We start from the raw sequence: 20,757 nt of genomic DNA, 5'->3' as shown, positions 1-20,757 counted from the left end.
TGCAAATGACGTTGAAGGCAGTACAATAGCAGGTCTGTGTAGGAACAACAGTCGCTTGGCTGGGATCAGTTGGTTGGGATCAGCTCCAAACTGTGAGAGGAGGGCTTGAAATCAGGCACCAACTGATGTAGATAGCAACAGATAGCTTTGACTGAGATGTCCTCTGCGAATGGGGTGTGGGCAGCGGGTTGAAACACCTGAAATCTGCAAAAATGAGGACTGAATGGAGGGCAGCATATGTATTTATAGAAAGTTTGGGCCCTCCCAAGTGGGTTTGTGCTTATGGGACATAGAAACTCTCTAGATCATGTTTCTTTTAAATAAACAAGGTTTCTTCATTAATTAAGCAAGTTTTGGGGCTGTTTAAGTAAAGCTAATGCATTTTTAGCTCAACATGAGGTTACTATAGCCTACAGGAGAGAGAAAACTGCCAAACGCAGGCTGCAAATGACGTTGAAGGCAGTACAATAGCAGGTCTGTGCAGGAACAACAGTCGCTTGGCTGGGATCAGTTGGTTGGGATCAGCTCCAAACTGTGAGAGGAGGGCTTGAAATCAGGCACCAACTGATGTAGATAGCAACAGATAGCTTTGGCTGAGATGTCCTCTGCGAATGGGGTGTGGGCAGCGGGTTGAAACACCTGAAATCTGCAAAAACGAGGACTGAATGGAGGGCAGCATATGTATTTATAGAAAGTTTGGGCCCTCCCAAGTGGGTTTGTACTTATGGGACACAGAAGCTCTCTAGATCATGTTTCTTTTAAATAAACAAGGTTTCTTCATTAATTAAGCAAGTTTTGGGGCTGTTTAAGTAAAGCTAATGCATTTTTAGCTCAACATGAGGTTACTATCATCATCAAATGATGGCTTCCTAGGAAATGGATATGTAGGCAAGGGGGGATGTTATCGTAAAGCACAGGATGGGAGCTACTAGAGCCTTGCTTCAGATATGTTTGCAAGCCACTTAGACCACCCCTTTTCGTTATCGAAGGGCGCCCAATGACCATGCCCCTACTGCCATGTGCTTGAACTTCTCGCCCACAAGCACATTGATTGTGAGTGTCACGACTATCTACTACTATAAGCTCTCTATAGAGCTCCACAAAGATCATCTCCACCTCCTCATCCACCTCCTGATGTACACTCGGAAGAGTGTCACCCGTCAACTTAAATGTATCAACATTCATGTACACAATGCACATAAGATTGTAAATACTAAATTGTAAAGTATAAAGTTCAAAACAACAAATTTTAAATTTTATGGCTAAGGGTTTACTTGCTTTGGACTACCCATGCTCATCATAGTCCTCATCATGCGTAAGTGCCGCAATAGACTAGCTGCTTTGATTGTCATGTGCTAAGCCAATTGCGAATCTTCGTGTGAATGAGAGGATGGGCGCTCTAGTTTTTCTCACATGCACTCGAAGAGCAATCCTAAGCAAGGACTCTCATGGCCAAGGGCTGAAGAGTCTTCAATACGTATCCAAAATTTTGCCACCAAAAGAGAGGCTTCATAGATGACTCCTCCAACAACTGGAAGAAGTAAATGCCACATGTCCTCTCTAATCTACATAGCATCCTATCTCCTCTAGCACTACATTGTGGTCATCCATGGGGATCACACAAGTAAAATATGCTAGCTAGTCCAAACGGAGCTCTCTACCATCCATGACCACTATCAACTTGTAGGCCGGATGTACCAATGTTGCAAAACCATGAATGGGCTTTTGTATCCATGCCCATCTTCTCTTTGCTATGTGTAGAACATGTACATGTTGTGTCTCTGTGATTAGCGTGCAAGCTTGTGCCTCCACTAATGCCACCCTAAAGAAGTGAACGAGAAGGCCCATGGTGGACCCCTCCTAAACACTCGTATGCAACACCCTATAAAAGGGAGTCATGACAGTAACAGTGCCATGGATCTTTTGCCAAAATTACTCATTGCGGCACAAGCACTGGATGGCTTTGGTCTCCTCTATCTCATGCTTATCCCTCTTGTTCCATAGAGTGGGCACCGCTATTTGGCGTAGGGCGAGCCACATCTCATAAAGGTACTTGAGCAACAACCACATGTAAGAAAACCAGGTTGAAGAAGGCTTCTTCAACTTAAGTGTGCTATGCTTACAATGTATTGTGAGCACCTTCACCTTTACCATGAAGAAGGTGACAACTGATGTAGCTTTGTAGAGCACCCTCTTTACTCACTTGATCTTCCCAATGTCCTCCATGAGCAAGTCCAAACAATGAATTGCACATGGAGTCTACATAATTGTAGAAAACTCGGCCTCAAGCAAACAGCTTGTGCACTAATAATCAGATGTATTGTTGGTAGTAACAACTTGCATCACGTTTGAGGAGCCCACCTATAGTCACAAATTACAATGATTAGAGAGAGAAAGAGAGAGTTGACTCTTGAGCCTCGAAAGATTCAAGAATCAACATTCAAAAGAGAATGAAAGGCTTGAGCGGGAGAGAGATAGAGAGAGAGGGCGGAGACTTTATGAATCATGATCATTAAATTGTAATACAAAACTCAAAATTATGAAAAACAAACTTAAAAAGACAATGACACATGTATACCTCAATGATAGCTTGTTGAATGTGGTGGTCGATAAATGTGTCCCTCATTTTCCTCTTCCTCTTGCTGGTATCTATGGCCCGAAAAAAGTAGGTGCCAAGTGAACATCAAATGAGTATGTTGATGATGCCCTATTTCTTACAATCACTCCATATATCGGTGAGAATGGAGCAACCATATTTTGCCTATGTGGCCCGATTAGGATCAAGGGCTTTATCAATCCTCTCCTTCTCTTCATCAATCTTCTTCGTTCTCATGTCATTGTAGGTGATACCGGTCCATCCTTCGCATGGACCCACATTGCAATTGCTTTTGCCATCTTCTTCCATTACTCTTGCTTTAGGACATTGAATGCAAGATTGCACTCAATTTGTGTGCATGCAAACTCAGTGTTCGCAAGTCATTGCCTTTCTCTAAGAAATACAACCGATCCACGCACATGACTAGGGGCTTGAGGAGACAAGAATGCCTCTCAGGTGCCCCATGAGCCTCCACTCTTTGCCTTTTGTTGGAGCTGGACGCTGATGTGAATTGCCACCTCCTATGGTGGAGGCATCGGTCAAAGATAAAGCCTACATTTGATGCTTGCTCACGAGTAGCCATAGATGTTGGTGCCAATGCGACACTTTCTCCTCCTCTAGTGGATCCCCCTCTCATCTTGGTGAGAATCTCGTCCCCACAATGCTTTGAGGGATTTTCTTGCATGGTGCAACTTGTCCCCCTATCTTTGGAAAGAAGTTGGAGAGGCCGGGTTGCTAAGGCTTCAAACTTGGAAGTTCTGGACCCGGGTGGGGGAGAGGAGAGTGAGAGGCTTGAGAGAGAGAGGGATAGTGAGAGGCTTGAGCCTTGAGAGAGAGAGGGAGAGTGAGAGGCTTGAAAGTTAGAGAGAGGGGTTGGCATAGGCTTGAAAGTTAGAGAGAAAGGGGGTGGGATAGGCTTGATAGATAGATAGCTTGATTGAAGAGAGAGAGGCTTGAGAATGCTTATTGATTTGATGTGGAAGGACAGAGGGGAGGAGCACCTTTTATAGGCTAGAGAAGAGTGTGGCAAAAGAGAGGAATCGAAGGTGGAGGAAGAGAGAAGAGTGTGGAAGAATAGAGGCCCAAGAGCATCCAGGGCCCAAGTCAAACGCTCAAAAGTGGGCTAGTTGGAGCTTGGAATCCAAGGGGGATGGGGAAGGAATGTGGCATCCAAGGCATAGGAAGACTCCAAAGTGCCATGCATGCAACTTACAGGTGGAAAACGCACAATTGGGAGCCATTGTGCAACACAAGAACACGCCCAGATGTGGTGGTAGAAAGGGGCCAATTTTCACAAACAAAAATGTACAAATATGTGCCGTATTATACGGTACAGATCATACAGTAAGATCTGTTCCATATGATGTACGAAGGCAACCATGATGAACACACAATATAAAATAATAATGAATGAATAAATACAATGCTCAATGCAGTAAACACACTATTGAAGGTGAATATAGAACCTTGAACTCTTGTGTCTTTGAAGGACCGAGGTAGAGGATATGAGCTGAAGAGTCTATGGTACTTAGTATGGATCTTGAAATGCAGCAGATTGCCTCTGAATGTGGTCAGCTGCAGCAAACACAGATTTGGAGAGTTTGGATTGGGTTGAACACGATTGGAGCAGCTTAGAAGAGTGGACACAGGCTAATGACTAACAAAGTGGTGCAAGCAGCTGCTGCAAACAGAAAACACATCTGTAGGAGTCCTCCAGGAAAGGTGACATCAGCTGGTAGATTGCAAACACAGGCTGGAAGGGCCTGGCTGCAGCAACTGCAAGCTGTTAGAGGCTCAAAAGCTGTGGGTGATGGCTGTCTGAAAGTAGGAACAGGCTGGAAAGTGCCGCCAACTGCAAAGACAAGGCCCTGATGGCTGTAGACTGATCGCCAGATGCTGGAGGAGGGCTGGATGCAAGCGCTTGGCTGATGGTCTACAACTTGAACTGGTATATCCACTGAGAAGGGGTGTGGATAGCAGAGAAATAGGGCACCAGCAAGCTGGAAACAAGATGGGGCTGGGTGGTGGGCAGCTTGTCTATTTATATATGAGTGGATCCTCCCCAATTAGGTTTTGGCTTATGGGACACAAGAACTCTCTAAGAAAGTGGTTATTTAATGGAACTTTTGGTAATAAGAATATTTTTGGGCTATAATAAAGAGCTAATAAGTATATAATGCATTCTTAGCTCAACAACCCCTCTCAAGCTGAAAACTGGAACTAGGAAGGGATTGCAAAACATAACTCATCCCATAATTATTTCAAGGTATTCCACCCCAAAGCAACCAAGGCATTAGGCTAATGGTGCATGTTGACTGCCCAATAATCTACCATTGCTATAGAGGTGATGGTTATCTTACCAATGGAGCCCAAAGGGCCTCTCTAGAGAGGCCTAGGCATTGTATGCAGGGTGCTTGTTAGCTACCCAATGGCATACCAGGGCTTGCAAAGGTGATGGAACCACTTTGAACTTTTTCTTTGTTTTTCCCTCTTTCTTTTTGGAGATTGTTTCAATCCTATTAAGTATTTGTGCCCCCGAGGGAAATTAAAGGAATGGTCAAATCCAACACGCCACAAAATAGTCAAGCTATCCCAACCACCCATGGGTGATAGTGAAGAAGAAAAGTATGGGGAATATATGTGGAAGGCTGCTAAAGAGAGTGCCATGTGAGCTATTGCGAATGTGGTGGATCTAGAGTCGACCACTCTTTAAGCAAAACGGGATAAATATGCATAGATGCACGTTAACAAGAATAGAATGCCAATGCATGGGATAATGTGAAGGGCAATGCAATATGTCATGCTTAAGAAAGATGCTATGCAACAATTCCACTTGGACAGTGCCCTTGTAGGGGAATCGTTCACTTGCCCAAGTGCCTTTTTACAATCATAATGATCTTGATAATACAGATAATGATACAAAGTACAATAATAATATCAATGAAGCAAAAGTAATCATGATCTTGTAAACACCAAGAGAAGAAGCGGCCCCCTCTCACCATTGGATAGTGGAAGGGAAAGCTAGAGTGAACCCCTTCTCCCCATCAGGCTGAAGTAGAAGGAGAGGAAGCATCCATGCCGATCTTGGGTAGCAAGTATTGAAGAATGAGTGATCATGGTAGGTTTATGCGCTTTTAGAATTTTCCCCATATACTAATCTAAGTATCACAATGCAAAAATAACATGTTTCTGTGAGTATGGAATGTACATAGATGTACGTATAAGAGCATACATAACATATGCCAACTTAGACAACCACATTTTACCCTTGCTATCTTAGTTATTTATTTTAAGTTTTGTTAGTATTAGAAGTATAGCATGGAAACCCTGAGTAAGCAAGGGTGCATGAGGGAAGTGAGGTGTGAATGAAATGAAGGGCAAGGGAAAACCTAACCCTAGCCCACAGTGAGGCTATATACATACCTTGGAGGTCACTCTCAAGTGTAGAGAGAGTGTACCAGTTGTAGCTTGAGCAACTTACTAAGCAAGATTTAAAACTTGTACTTGAGCTCTCTCTCCCTCTCATGCACACAACTTTATGTTCTCACTATGATTTTCCAACATGGTATTAGATCCATCTCTAATCCAACAAGCTCCCTCCAACTCCATCTTGACCTAAGTGCACAAGAAGGCCTCATTCTTCTCACTTTACCTTCTTCTCCACCATAGCTAGCTTTGACCACCAGTCATTAGTGGAGGACCTGGGGAGAGGAAAGGAGGCAATATCTCCATCAAGTTTCTTCTAGTAATTTTCTCCTCACCTTAGGGCACAACAACGTGGTGCATGAGGGGCCAACATTGGGCACGTAGGAACTTGGCATTACCATTTCCCCTAAATCGGTGCAGTTCTAAACAGTGTGGAGTTTGTAGAGATGCCACGAGCTGTAGGGGGTGCAATCATGTGGGCCACCATGGGGCTTTGTTAGCCCCCCAAGTGGACTATTCAACCCTAAAAGGGTTTCTTGAAATTCCTACTTAGCTGCTCATACAGAGAAAAACCCTAACTGTGGGTCTGGTTGGCAGGCATGCCCTGAAAGATTCTAATAATTGATTAGTCTTCTATGGAGTTTATTGCAAATCTAGAAGCTCCCTCTTCAGGCTGGACACACTTAATGGATATCGGTAAGTCTATCCAAAGACCGACATTTCACCTCTCAAGTGATGTTTGAGTACACATCAGTTGTTTTCAGCCTACTATTCACTTGGATAAAAAAACATCATTTTAATTTCTTCCGCTTGTATTGCCTGCCTTGTAAAGGATTAGATATTGCCATTTCCTTGTGCAATGTGTGAGACCTTTCTATCATGGCCTATATTGATGTAAAGCCTCAAATTTGTAAGTTTGATGGGAGAAACTTCCACGCATGGCAAGTGTTAGTGAAATATAAAATGATGGAGAGGGGTTGATTGCCCTTCATTAAAGGGACTAAAGCCATTGATCCATCCAACCCTATGGATGTTGAAGATAATGAGGGAGCCCAAGCCATAATAATGTTGCACCTAGATGAATCCTTAATTCAACATATTGACCAGCTTGCAATTGGAAAGGAGAAGTGGGATGAACTTGAGAAACTATATGGTGCAAGAGGAAATATTTCCAAAATCTTCCTCAAGATGAGTTCTTCGGCTTGGAATACAAACAAGGAGAAGACCCGGGAAAGTTCATTTCCCACATGAAGGGGCTGATGGCTCAATTAGCTTTAGTCCAAGCCCTATTTGCTGAAGAAGATGCCATTGCAATACTCTTGAAAGCCATAAGGAAAGTTTTTTCAGCTCTTGTCACTACCCTAACAAATGTACCAAATCCTACACTTGAAGGTGTCATTCAGTCTTGTTTGGATAAGGCGAAAAGCAACCAAAAGGAAGGTAGCATTGACTTAGTATCTACTTCAACAAACCAACTCTTAGTTCATACTGTGACTACTAAATGTTCCTTTTGCAATAAAAAAGGACATATTGTGAGCAACTATTGGAAAAAATATCCCAACAAGATGAAGTGCAACAAATGTAAACAAACAGGGCATATCACTAGTAAATGTGCAAACTCTCTTGAAGTACCCAAAGGATTGGAGGCCAATTGTCTCCAAAGCACATGATGACCCCCGTTGTATCATCTTTCCATAAACATCGTTACATTCTATTTTATAAAGGTGTCCCACTGATTCATTGAGGGGGGGAACCATTTCAATACTATGTAATCCAATGCCACCTTGGCATTGAGGGGGGGTGTTAGAAGTATAGCATGGGAATCCTAAGTAAGAAAGGACGCATGAGGGAAGGTGAGGTGTGAATGAACTAAAGGGCAAGGGAAACCCTAACCCTAGCCCACAGTGAGGCTATATAAACAGCCTGGAGGTCACTCTCAAGTGTAGAGAGAGTGTATCGGTTGTACCTTGAGCAACTTACTAAGGAAGTTTTTCTTCTTGTACCCTCTCCCTCTTGCACATAGCTTTATGCTCTCACTTTGATTTTACAGCAGCTAGAATATTCTATGATGTACCTTAACTTAATTGAGATTCATGAAAAATTTAACCAAACTACAAAGATTGTTATTGTTTGATTGAGAGAAAAGTTCCCATTCTATGAATATGAAAATATTTTGTAGAATACAATTTGGTTTTAATCACCTTTTGACACTCTCTTTCATCTCACAACTTGTGATGCTTTGTAGTGAGTCAAATGTTGCCTTCACATCTTTGTATTTATATAATTAAAAGATTATTGTTTTTTATGTATTTGGAGTAGAATTGGTACCCTCTTTCCAAGGTTTTAGCAGAACAAATGGCATGGTCATTTGCAAAAGAACATAAATTGGACCTTGTGGTGATAAATCCGGGCCTTATTGTTGGTCCTATGCTGCAACCAACCATTGATGCGGGTGCACAAATGATCTTGGACACATTTAATGGTAGGTCTTTTTATCTCCACAACAATTTCACTTAAAAAATATATTTATGTTCTCTTTGTTTTTTGTAATGAGTAGTTCTCTGAGAGAGAGAGAGAGAGAGAGAGAGAGAGAGAGAGAGAGAGAGAGAGAGAGAGAGAGAGAGAGAGAGAGAATTTTGAATTATTGAATTGAAATATTTACAAAGGGCCTTTTGGCCAACCAAGCACACTCAAAGACATGTAGAAAACAACACATGGGATTATAGACCTCCTGACTTATTATTCAAGCTTTGCAATTGGTTTCCCCCTTGTTACATATTTTCTGATATGGAAGTTCCTTATAGGGCTGCTTTGTATTTTGCATTTTGACTTGGGATAGTTTGTCTTAAGGAGTCTTGTTCATAGATTTTTAAATCCGCCAAAAAAAAAAAAACATGGAGCCAAAAGGCTACAAAAGACACAAGGCTACAAGAATAGAAGAAGGGAATCATGAAGTAGGCACAACTGAGGTAGTGTTGATGATATCCACCCATGGAGTAGCCACCTCTCTAAGGATCACTAGCCAAAACCATAGAAGTAATTTGCCATAAAAACAATCCTTGAACATGGCTCACATGACAACAGATGCCTGATGGAAAATAAAAAATAAAATCATTGCATATATGCTAGATGTGCCAAAGACCAACCCAACGTAGAAAATGGAAAAGGCAGGGATGCTGCAACTATAGAATGGTTGTGGACGAAATCTTGCCCAAGACCCAAGAATTGATGATTGTACACTAATATGCCACTAAAGTCTATATTGGGGAAATGAAACCCTGGATTTGTCTAGCAATTGGGCAAGAGATAAGAAGATGAATAAGAGTCTCATAACACGTAGTACAAAAGACACATCTACTATTGGAGATCTTGTGGCCACGCAACATATCCCTTGTGGGGAGACCCCCTAATAAGAAGCCTTCATATAAAAACTTTCCCCTCGGTAAGGAAGCTTTGACCTCCACAATTGAATCAATTGATCACATCACTTAGTTCTATAATCCTGAGGAGGCCAAACTTTATTTACTTTCTTAGTTACCCATCTCTTATCCTTAACCACTTTATGATAAACTTGATTAGCTGATTATTTCATAAATCATCTAGTTCTACAAAAGGCCCATCCAAACATGGGGTGAAGGCTGAAATGTAGGTAAAGGAGAAAGCCACTGCAGCCGTTTCTCCAAGTTTGACCAAATTAGCCTATAACTACAAGGTAATTGAAGGTATTGACAAATACGACAGAAAGAATAAACCCGAGATTGACCAAGAATGACAACATCTTGTATAGTTTTCAAACCTAGTCATGCATTCTATTAAACTTATCATACTTCGTGTACTTATCAAGCTACTCAAGCAATGTGGATGTGGCCAAACCTCAGCCTTCTTTCTAGAGTTAGCGGGACACCAAGCAATGAAGTGAAGGATCTCCTGCCAAGACATGATCAGGTCTGAAAGAAGAAAAGAGTTTGGTGTTTTGACTACTTGAGTCGATTATATAGACCTAGATTCTAGTGCGACCATATGAGATGCCAATTTCCTCAATAAAAGCCATAGCAATGTTTACCCAAGGATGATGCTATACTCATAAGGATTGTAACAAGGTCATCCACAAAGCTGTCATATGAATCTTGACATCCAACAAGGGAGTACCACCCAAATGCTTTGGCACAATAACATGTTGCCAAGAGTGTGAAGATATGCTAGGGTCCACAAAGGAAACACAAAACATGATGACGATCATGCAATGCAAAGGCAAGGGAGGCCGATGTTGAATACAGGTGCTAAAACCTATACAATATCAATGAAGGGTGGAAATCCTCTCTTAGCCATGGATGTTGACACCGAAGGAGAAAGAGGAGCCTGATGTTAGTCTTCACGTGGTGCCGAGCACCATGATGATGGATGAAGATGAAGCACCTAGTTGGAAGAGCTTTGTACAAGTCATTGCCATAGGTCTTAGAGTTACCCCTTTTTTGAGTTAAATTTGCACTTGTCTCCTATTCCTCTTATCAAAGGGAAATATTGGCAATGATAAAGGCCATCAAAGCCTTTCGCTTCTTCATTGAATTTGTCCACTTCACAATCCGTACCGACCTCGAGGCTACCTGACCAAAAAGGCTCTGAATAAAATCGGGAATAAAAGATTACTTCGGTGGTCACTTTTCTTTGATGCTATAGATGTTAGCTTTGAGCATGTGCCGGGAATCCAAAACACAGGGCGGATCTCCTTTCCAGAAAACCACCGTAAAAAGAAAAGATTATTCCTGTTGTACAATATCCTTGTTTGATTGTAACAAAAGCCCATTATTTGTTCTCGCCAAAAGGCATAAACTTTTCCATGTCACCCCACACTAAGAAAGATACCATCTTATCTCTTTACGTGGGAAACCCTTTAGCTCTTGGCTCAAACCTATAAAAGCCACCCTTTGTAACCATTGTAATATAACAAAATGCAAGAGTAGCATTCATTCAGAGAGAGTCTTGTCTCCTTGTCTTCTGAAACTTTATGTGCATCCCTTTGCATACCGTCCCAAGTTCATCATCTCACGTTCGGCTTCATCCATCTAGTATGTCAAGTGCTTGTTTTGAAGAGATTCCGTCTCGATCTTATGTTTTCCCTTCCTTCCGCTATGTCTCTTTGTGTTTGGTATCAGAGCAAGATTTTCATTTATCAACTTAAAGGAAGTGAGGTTGTTAGTGGCATTAAGAGGCTTAGCTCGTACTTAGGCATTGAGACTTTGTGTGTGCCGTGTTGCCGCTTTTGAGCACTTCATCCTCTCCAAGTCCAGTAAGGTCCTCATGGCTTCCAAGCAAGTTGGAAATGCTTTCTCTTCTATATGCAAGCAACTGTCCGAAAGATACAAATCATTGGGAAACTCCACTGTCATCGTTGATGAATCTCAGTCTAGCTCTAAATGGATACTACCGAAAATTGGTGCTTCTCAAATCCATGGAGAAAATGGAAATTTCAAGTTCAAGGCTTCGACCATGTACATCGAAGATCAAGGTATTCTAATTGTTGGAGACTCTTTCAGAAGATCAACATGTGAATTTGTTGTCTCTTGTATACCCCAAAATCCAAAAACAACAAAATAGAAAAGAATATCCATATATACATCTTGGCTACATTGCTATAGGCATTATACCCTTATTCCGTAGAGGTCTAAATGCATCCTGTATGGCAACAATACTAGATACACGCTATCTCAACCTCCATGACATGATTGTTGCAAAGAGTCCATCTTCTCTATAAGACCTGTTAATGTCCAATTCAGCTGTCCAGGAATTGTTATCTTGAGGATGCAAGTAAGGGGCTGCCTTATATTGATTGCTTTTGTATTCAAATTCTTGAATGACATTAAGCACAAAAGATGAGGCTCTTTCAATTAGCTTCTTACAGTGTTGGCAAACACCATGGATGACTTGATCATGAGTACATGGTTGGGTGTGAAACTTCAATGTATTAGCTCTTTGTGAGGATGAAATTCTCAGTTGTGGCTGCACTATAGCTTAGAGTGCATGGATTGGGGCAGCAATAGGAGGGGCTAGCCCCACTTGAGTGTCCAATGGAAGTAGATGCAGTTGGAGCTTGTTGTGGTTTCTTAGTTGGAAGACCTTGGGCCTCCTACATGTCCTGATCTCTGGTAGTGTGTGCAAAAACTATTATTTTTAGGGGTTTGCTGCTAGATGGGTTTGGTTCTTTGGTTCCATCAGAGAAGGGGTGTCACCCTTGGTTTGAGTTGCCTTTGCATCTTGAGAGTTCTTGCCATCTCCGGTTTTTTCTTGTGAAGAAGAGGCATCTAGACCCCTCTCTGAATAAGAATGTGGGGAGGACTTCTTATGGACTTAATCATCCAACCTCGCGTAATGCAAGAAATGACATTTAAACTCATAGAAGGTTGACAAGTAGGGCAAGGAAATGATGTGTTGGATAAAGTGGGAGTATTTTTCACGTAGCTTGTTTAGAAAGAATGTAACCTGATTGCCATTTGACTTTGGTGAGCCAGTAGTGGCGAACTGAATGAGTAACTGCATTTTTTTTCCAAGAAAAGAAATTTCCATTAATAACACTTTGACAAATAGCTTGAGGTAAAACATGAAGTACAAGGAACTCTGTGAAGAGTAACTAAGTACATCACAAATACAATGGTTGTGTTAATAACCAATCCGGTGGGTTGTAATGCCAAACCATACGAGGGACAATGTGGAAGAAAGTGCTTGAATCCCATGTCCACACAAAAGCCTCTCTTCTCTTTTTCATCCTCTTGCATCCTCTCCCATCTCTTGTAGAGAGTGTGAATGATCTTTGTCTAGATCGTTGATAGACTTTCTGTTGTGGATATATCTAGAAGATCAATAGCATGGCTACATCTCGTAGTCCAAATATACTAGTCTATGATATTGGCAATCAACTCATCTATGGTAGTGTCCTTGGGTCCATTGTGGTTGTGAATATTTGGAGTGGAAATCTTTGCTCAGATGCTGTCCCATGATGAGAAAAGAGTAGCTCCTTTGAGCATCCTCATAGCCACATGTTGGGCCTTTATTTGTGACCCATGCTATAGCCCCCTAGGTAGCCACCATGGTCTCTGCTATGCCATGAAATACCAACTTGAGGGCTCTCCTCCGAACCTCATGGGCTCTAGGGCAGTCCCATAGGCAATGTCTCTATGTCTCCACTAGATTGTTGCATCTTGTGCATGCTACTGGGTCCTTGTGGTATCCAAGCTACATGCCAACTGCTAGGCTCCTGTGAGCTACAAGCCATATAAAGAGAGATCTTCCTAGGCCTGAAGCTATCATGTAGCCTTCTCCAAGAGTCACCTAGGAACATCTTTGTGATTTCCTCTTTGTGCCAATGGGGGTAGGTTGTTGGCTATGCTTTAATCTTGCTCAACAGTATTCTCCTTCCCAACCTATTAGTGTAACCAAAGAAGGGCACATCATAAGGTCTATCAAGGAATGGATCCCCCCCACACCCACTCTCCTAGATCCCAATGTAATCTCTGTAGAGATCGCCTCTGGTAAGTCCAATATCTCCATCCATCAACTAGACATGTGGCTAGGTTTGGGTCAATATGCCACTTCTTGAAGTGAGTGACTACTTAGATCCTCTATTTGGAGAATTCAATGAATGTTGCGTGGTGGAGGTCTTCTCACTGGAGACGGTCATTCTCCTCAACCATGAAAGTAAATGTCCTATCTCTGCTAGTCACAAAGATTGCTAGGAGAATGTCCCCTCTAGAGAAGAGACAAATCCAAGCCTGAGAGGTGTCTATGTCTGTCCGCCAGTTTGGTGGAACTCCCTCCATCATGGACTCAATCTTAACTCTAGCTCCTTGGAGCCCCTGTAGTCTTTGTCTTTGAGCCTCCTATGGCAGCTCTTAGAATGCAAACCAATCTCCCATTGATACAACAACTTGTAAAGAGAATTTCCTTCACGATAAGTATCTCCTTTGTCCAAGAGCGTGGCCAGAGTCTAATCTCAAAAGATGGTTAAAGAGAAGAGGCTACCTTCTCTTTTCTTCGACTGTAGTGGGGGATAGCTGGTGAAGCCTTGGTAGTATAGATCTCTAGGTTTGATAATAGCAGCTATGAATTTGACCTAGAGATCTATTAGAAGTTTGACCTTGTAAGAAACCTTGGAAGAAGCCTTGGTAGTATAGATCTCTAGGTTTGATAATAGCCTCCCTATTAGAAGTTTCTTCCAAGGTTTCTTACTTGGAAGCAAACCCCTAACAACAAGCTTAGCCATCAAGGCTTTGCTCTGGTTGTCTAGGTCTATGATGCCCAATCCTCCCCTAGATCTATGATGCCGAACCCTAGCAACCTTTGCCTTGGCCGGTGGGCTCTTGTCTCCTCCAAACCAAATGAAGTTCCTAATAAGGCACTTTACTTGGCCGATGAGCATGACTTGGAGAATGCCCAACAGGAAGTGATGTACCACATAGTTGCAAGAAGGACTGGTTGGCAACCAATATTCTCCCTACCAGTGAGAGTCTCATTGAGCTCCAATAAAGAAGCTTTTGTCTTATGCTCAAGAGAAGAGGTGCCAACTGCTCTTCTGAGGTGATGTTAATCCCTACATGGCATCCAAGCTATCTCATTGTAGTCCCGTGAGGAACCCACATGAAATCTCATGTGGTCACCACTCTGGTTGCTAGTGTCACACACCCAAAATCCATAGGACTTGAGCCAATTAATTAAGGCACCTACTGCTCTACAAAATATCTCCATGGCCAATACAAAGGCCCTAAAGTTACTCTCATCGCCATCTAAATAGTCTAATGTGTTATTCGTGAAATCCACATCTAGAAGCTCCTCAAACTCAAGGATGGGTAACTTGATGCCTTTGATACCTGTAGATTTGCCTCTCAAGGAGGAGCTCATGGCCTTTGCTACAAATAAGAACAAGAAGGCGGCTAGTGGGCAGCCCTCTCTAACTGATCTCTGAATGGTGAATTGAGGAGTAAAGAGCTGCTATTTCCTTGACCCACTGCTTTGGAAATTCCATCCTTAGTATCGTATCCTCTTAAGAACTCCTAGTTGATGCGGTCGTATGCCCTCTCAAAGTTGAGAAGTAGCACGATAAGGTCCTGGTTTCTAGATTGAGCCAAAGCTATGGACTTCCAGAAAGTGAAGATGTTGTCCAAGATGCTGTGCTCTTGGACAAAACTTGTCTTTGTGGGGTGGATGATATCTGACACCAATGGGGCTAATTTGAGGCTGATCACCTTTGCAAGGATCTTATAGGCAGTTCCAAGCAAAGTAATCAATCTCCACTGTGTGATCTCCAATCTATCTCCAATTCCTTTGGGAATGAGTTGTATCAATCCCTTAAAAAGTTTCTCTGGCACAACCCTTGATGCCATGATCGCTTGGAAAGTTGAGATGATGACTACATTGATTAGATCCCAATAGCTCAAAAAGAAGGATTTATCCAATCCCTTGGACAACCACTTGAGGATAGTGCCAAAAGTGCCTTTTGTACCTCCTCTTTAAAATGAGCCATCAAGTATTTGCTCATCCTATTAGTAATCACCTTTTTTGTGCTTTGCCATACTGTCTCTTCATCCCTCTCATAGCATGGGGGGCCTAGTATGGACCCAAGTAAAGCTGTGTAGAATTGTCTAGCCACATGTCTTGCCTCCAAGGGGCCCTATGCAATGGATGTGTCTGCTCTCCTAAGTCTCCTAAAACCCTGTCTAGAGTGTTTTAGCCCTGTGATGTAGGAAAATTCTTGAAGTTTTAGAGCTACAATAAAAGTCATACCCCTCTACATACCAATTGCAATGACTAGTACATTGAATATTGACCTCATGATAGACATGCTGGCAGAACAATACCTTGGATGCACGTGTAAATTCCTTTGTGCACCATGGAGAACACAACTCTCATATGCCACAACTATGCTATCTTGCATTAAAACAATCCCTATGCTGTTTCCACATTCATCACACTGAATGGCAAATGACTTTCTTAGATCAAGCAACATGAGCACATGATCTGAATACATATATTCTTTTAACTTTTCAAATATTGAAATTTTCACTGGTGTCCATTTAAAAGCTATACCCTTCTTTTGTAAAGCATGCAGTGTAGATGTAATTTTAGCAAAATTGTGTACATACTCCTGTAATAGGAGCATAGACCCAAAAAGTTACGGATCTTATGCACATTGCTCAAAGCTGTCCATGAACGTATTGCCTCAACCTTTGCAAGGTCCATATGAATACCATCAGCCAACACTAAGTGCCCCAAAAAGTGGATCTCATGCAAGAAAAATTCCATCTTCTTGTCATTAATGACTATCCTATGCTTACGCAGCTCATTGTATACAATGTCCAAATGCTTTCTATGCTCTACCTCATTGTTTAAGTAGACAATCATGTCATCAAAGGTGCCTACAAATCCCCTATGTGGCTTGAAGATGCAATGTGTCTTCTAATTAAAAGTAACAGGAGCATTCATAAGTCCAAAACGCATGACAAGAAACTCATACAATCCAAAATACATCCTGAAAGTTGTCTTAGGCACATCCTCCGGTCTAATGTGAATTTGATGATATTCACTTTTCAAATATATACGGCTGAATATAGTTGCCCCTCTACGATCTATCCATAACATTATCAATACGAGGGATTGGAAACTGATTTTTTAGCATGATTTTTTTCTAAACACGATAGTCAATGCACATCTGCCATGAATCATTCGTTTTTTGCACCAAAAGCACTAGAGAGAAAAATAGAGATGAGATAGGCTGAATCAACCCTTTTTCTAACAGCTCATTCACTTGGCTCATTGTCTTTTCCTATTGGGCTGCACTTAACTAATAGGTTGGCTTATTAGGTAGGTTACTTTCAAAGATAAGATCTGTGCCATGATCCTCTTGCCTTCCAGGTGGTAGGTGCCTTGAAAGCAACTAAGAAATTCAATCAACGTACATTTTTAGGAATGAAATGTGATTCTTCTCTAACTTTGATATGTTCCCAACATTTTTATTACCAACCTTATCCTTAGTAAAAACCAAGTACGTTGAAAGATGATTTTTCATTACTTTGGAAATGACAATAGCTGATACAAAAGGGACAAATTCCCCTTTCAACTTTACATCCAAAGTATGGATCTTGCCCTTATGCTAAATATTGATCTCTTTATCATGCAAATGAATCAGTGCATGCACACAATGGCATGCAAGGCATACCAAGCAAGACATCACAATACTCAACCAATGCAATGAAAAAATCTTCACTATCCACATATCCCTGAATGTGCAAATGAGACTTTCCAATGAGTGGTGTGATTGGCTCTGTATGGCCCTTGCATGCCATATCAACTTCTCCCATGGGTCCCATCTCATCCTCTTTGTCGATGCCTAGATGAATTGCCATGTCTGTAGAGATAAAATTGGCTTGTGATCCATTATCAAAGAAAATCAAAGCATGCTAATATCTGATTTTGCTCCATGCTTTGCATAACTCATTAGCATCATTAGTGGGTTGATCGTTAACAACATGTAGCATCATAACTATTGCTTTGGGATTCTTATCCTTGGGATCCCCTTGATTTTTTATTTTTTAGCTTGTTGTCTATTGGAATAGTCCTTAACCACATGACTCTCTTGTCGACAAACAAAGCATTTATTTTTAGCTCTTAATTTCCTATATTATGAAACTGATTTGTAACCCTTTTCTTGTTGCTTTGACCTCTTTTCAAGATAATTTTTGAAATTTTCCCTTTTCTCAACCTTTGACAACTTCTTATTCAGAGTCTCTCCACTTTCTTAGAAGTCGGAATCTTTTCCATGTAGCAATGCATCAGCGCTCTATGATCTGAGATATGCTAGACATGGTGGATTTAATGCAAAAATCTGAGATTCCCTTAAGTAGCCTATATACATACTTTTCCACTTGCTTATGAAGAGCAATCGGACGATAAAAAGTTACTGGCAACAAGGCATCCCAAAACTTCTTATTATACTATTCCAAGTTATTACATTGTGTTGCATCAAGCTTGTTCCAAGATGTCATGATGTCCACCTCAAGTGTACTAGTCAACCCAATCGATGCAAACGTTTGCTTGAATTGTACCCATGTTGACGGTGCTTCCCTTCAAGAAAGTGGCTACCTTACAAATCTTAGAGGAGTTAGTGAAGTTGCCTTTCGAATAGGCTACATCAAAACTGTTAAATAAATGTCAAAACTTTCAACCTCTCTTGTGTACCACTCTTTTACCACCTTCATCATAGTCTTTTGCTACCCTTTTGGGAGTCAAGTTGTCATACATTGGCTGCTGTAAAAAGGGTGCATTTGAATACATTGGGCCTTGCACACCATGCATTTGTTGTTGCATACCATAAGGAGTTGTGCCATACATTTCCATATGTAGTCCTTGACCCACTGTAGCATGGAAAATAGTGCCACCACCAAATGCATGCTTGGTTGTCCAAAACCCATTAGATTGGCACTATGAAGATGACCTTGTATGGGGGTATTGAATCCTATTGGTATCATTTGCTTTTGCTCGTCCCCATCCTTGGATGCATCTTTAGACTGCAATGGCTGTCCTTTGGAAGCTTCTTGCTGCCCAAAGGCCTTTGACGATGACATCTTCTTGCCCTTGCTGTCCTTTTTGGGAGAACTTAAAAATATCAAACTATGGTTGTTTGGCCAATTGAACAAAGATGTTGGTCATTATATTCTTCTCCTCCTTGTTGGTCATTAGCAGCCTGTGGCCTTGAAGGACATGCTTCTTGGTCAACAACCACATTTTCTCCTTGCTATCCATGTTGTAAGCTTGTTCCAAGTTTAGGTATTGCATATTTCCCTTCATTATGTGCATTTTCAAAATGAGATGCATCATCACTGCTTACTCCTATATCACTGTAAGATGACATACTCGTTGTAAATGTTCAGCTAAACAAAATTTCAGCACTTGATCAAAACTTGTGACCTTCAATCAGGTACCTCATGCCCACCAAGTCAAGGGATTTGATGGGGACTTGGCAATGAAACCATGAAATCAGCCTTCTTCCTTGAATAGGGTGGTAATATCCCGATTTAATAGTAATCACAACAAGTAATTACTTCACTTAAAATTGAAATGCATACTTTACCACTTGAATCTTGGACAATTGACAGCTTGTTGGTCCCAAAACTAGCATCTCTTGGGGTATTTCTTTATCTTCTATTGCAAATGGATATATTACAATTGACATTCACCAATCTCCTCCGCTAATCGAAGTGCTATTTGCTATCATAATGACTAGCAAGCCTTCAAACCAAATTTTCCCTTGGTTTGCTTGGGGAATCAACCTTCACCTTGCTCCTAGCGAGACAAATTTAACCCCAAATTGAAATTGGCTAGTTGGTCTCTTGAGTGTCCCTGAAATTCTTCAATCGCTACAATTCAAGTCTTAGGCCTTGAATTCTAAACACGCATCTTGAGGTAACTACCAAACCCTAATTTTTGCTATAAATTAGGGTTTACAGTAGAGATTAATTGAAATCTCTTCCTCTAATTTCTTAAACTATTAAAAAATGTAGAGGAGAGTTGAGAAATGGTTGGAGAATGAAAGAGTGATGTAGAGAGAGAAACTTCTATTTTTCTTCGTGAAAACCATCTTCAATTTGTTGCTTCCATGATCAAGAGAATCTAACTTATAGTTGCTCTTAGTTTGGAAGACGAAAATGGTTGCTGTGCTAACCTCCAACTCTTGTCATCTACATGATTTAGCCCTTTTGGGACTATTGCCTATTGATGTAGGCCTTTAAATAGCAAAATTTCAGCTTTTGGGCAGGTCTGCAATGATATAGAACAATTTAATAAGCTTTTCTCCCTCTCCAGCAGCCTTGTCTCTCACGATGGTGGGAACAGACTTCCACCAACTCCTTAAAATATTTTTTCTACTTACATGGATAAGTTTTGCTAGGCGGTAGCCTTCTAATCCCATTTTACATAATTATCTAGCTTATTGAATTAATTTTTAAAATATTAATTTTGAAAATTAATTTAATAATTATTTTAGTACTTAAAAATTAATTTCACTAGCTAATAATTAATTGGGTAGGCTAGTTTGTCTTCCAAGTATCATTGAGTACTTATTGACACAAATCCCACATACCAGAAGCCCAAACTCAAGGCTTAGACAAATAACTTAAAGAAAATGAAAAGTATAATTAGGGCTATAAAGGCCAAAGAATAGAGATACTAGGGTGAATATTAAGGTGTTTGACTTAGATTACTAAAACATAAAGCAAACTATATCTAAAAGCTAAGACTTGAGCTAGAGCTATGGTTGTAAGGTCCTATGGCTGATCTCTAAGGACTATCCTCTATTACATGAAAACCTCATGAATCGAATAGGGGTCTTCAATTTGTAGCTCCTCTTTTTTATTGTGCCGCCCTTCTTGCCTTGGTTCCACCTTTTAATATATTGCTTGCCAATGGCCATCGTTGCTCCTTGTTGGCTTCTACATGTGGTTTGACAGCCAACTTGCTTCTAATGGCTAATGATTCATGATGTCTAAGATTCTTTTGCCTCCATAATTTCATAATTTCAAGTGAGTGTGGCTCTAGTCCCTTAATCTAAGACCCATCAAATTGAGCAATGGAGCTGTCAGTGGTTGGAAGGAAACCATTTTGTCTATTGAACTACCTTGCATTGGACATGTAGCTTGGATCTGATGTGCAAATGGTGCAAACATTAGGTGGAAAGCTTGGTATTTGTTGATAAA

The 20,757-nt window shown here is 41.1% G+C and overlaps 1 protein-coding gene across 4 annotated transcripts in view; it reads left to right on the top strand.

The window, feature by feature from the left end:
- Nucleotides 1-20,757, top strand: part of LOC148021420 (phenylacetaldehyde reductase-like) — a 79,807-nt gene that overhangs the window by 39,142 nt on the left and 19,908 nt on the right. For all 4 annotated transcript variants that reach the window (XM_087699283.1, XM_087699285.1, XM_087699284.1 and 1 more), the window contains one exon: nucleotides 8,342-8,504. In XM_087699283.1, coding sequence (XP_087555409.1) covers nucleotides 8,342-8,504 — 163 coding nt within the window. The remainder of the gene's footprint in view (nucleotides 1-8,341; nucleotides 8,505-20,757) is intronic.

This window comes from Lygodium microphyllum, chromosome 18, assembly GCF_053477565.2.
Source record: "Lygodium microphyllum isolate KBCC chromosome 18, Lygodium_microphyllum_v1.1.10, whole genome shotgun sequence".
NCBI lineage: Eukaryota > Viridiplantae > Streptophyta > Polypodiopsida > Schizaeales > Lygodiaceae > Lygodium > Lygodium microphyllum.
Note: the sequence above shows the minus strand (reverse complement) of the source record. Positions and strands in the feature narration are given on the sequence as shown.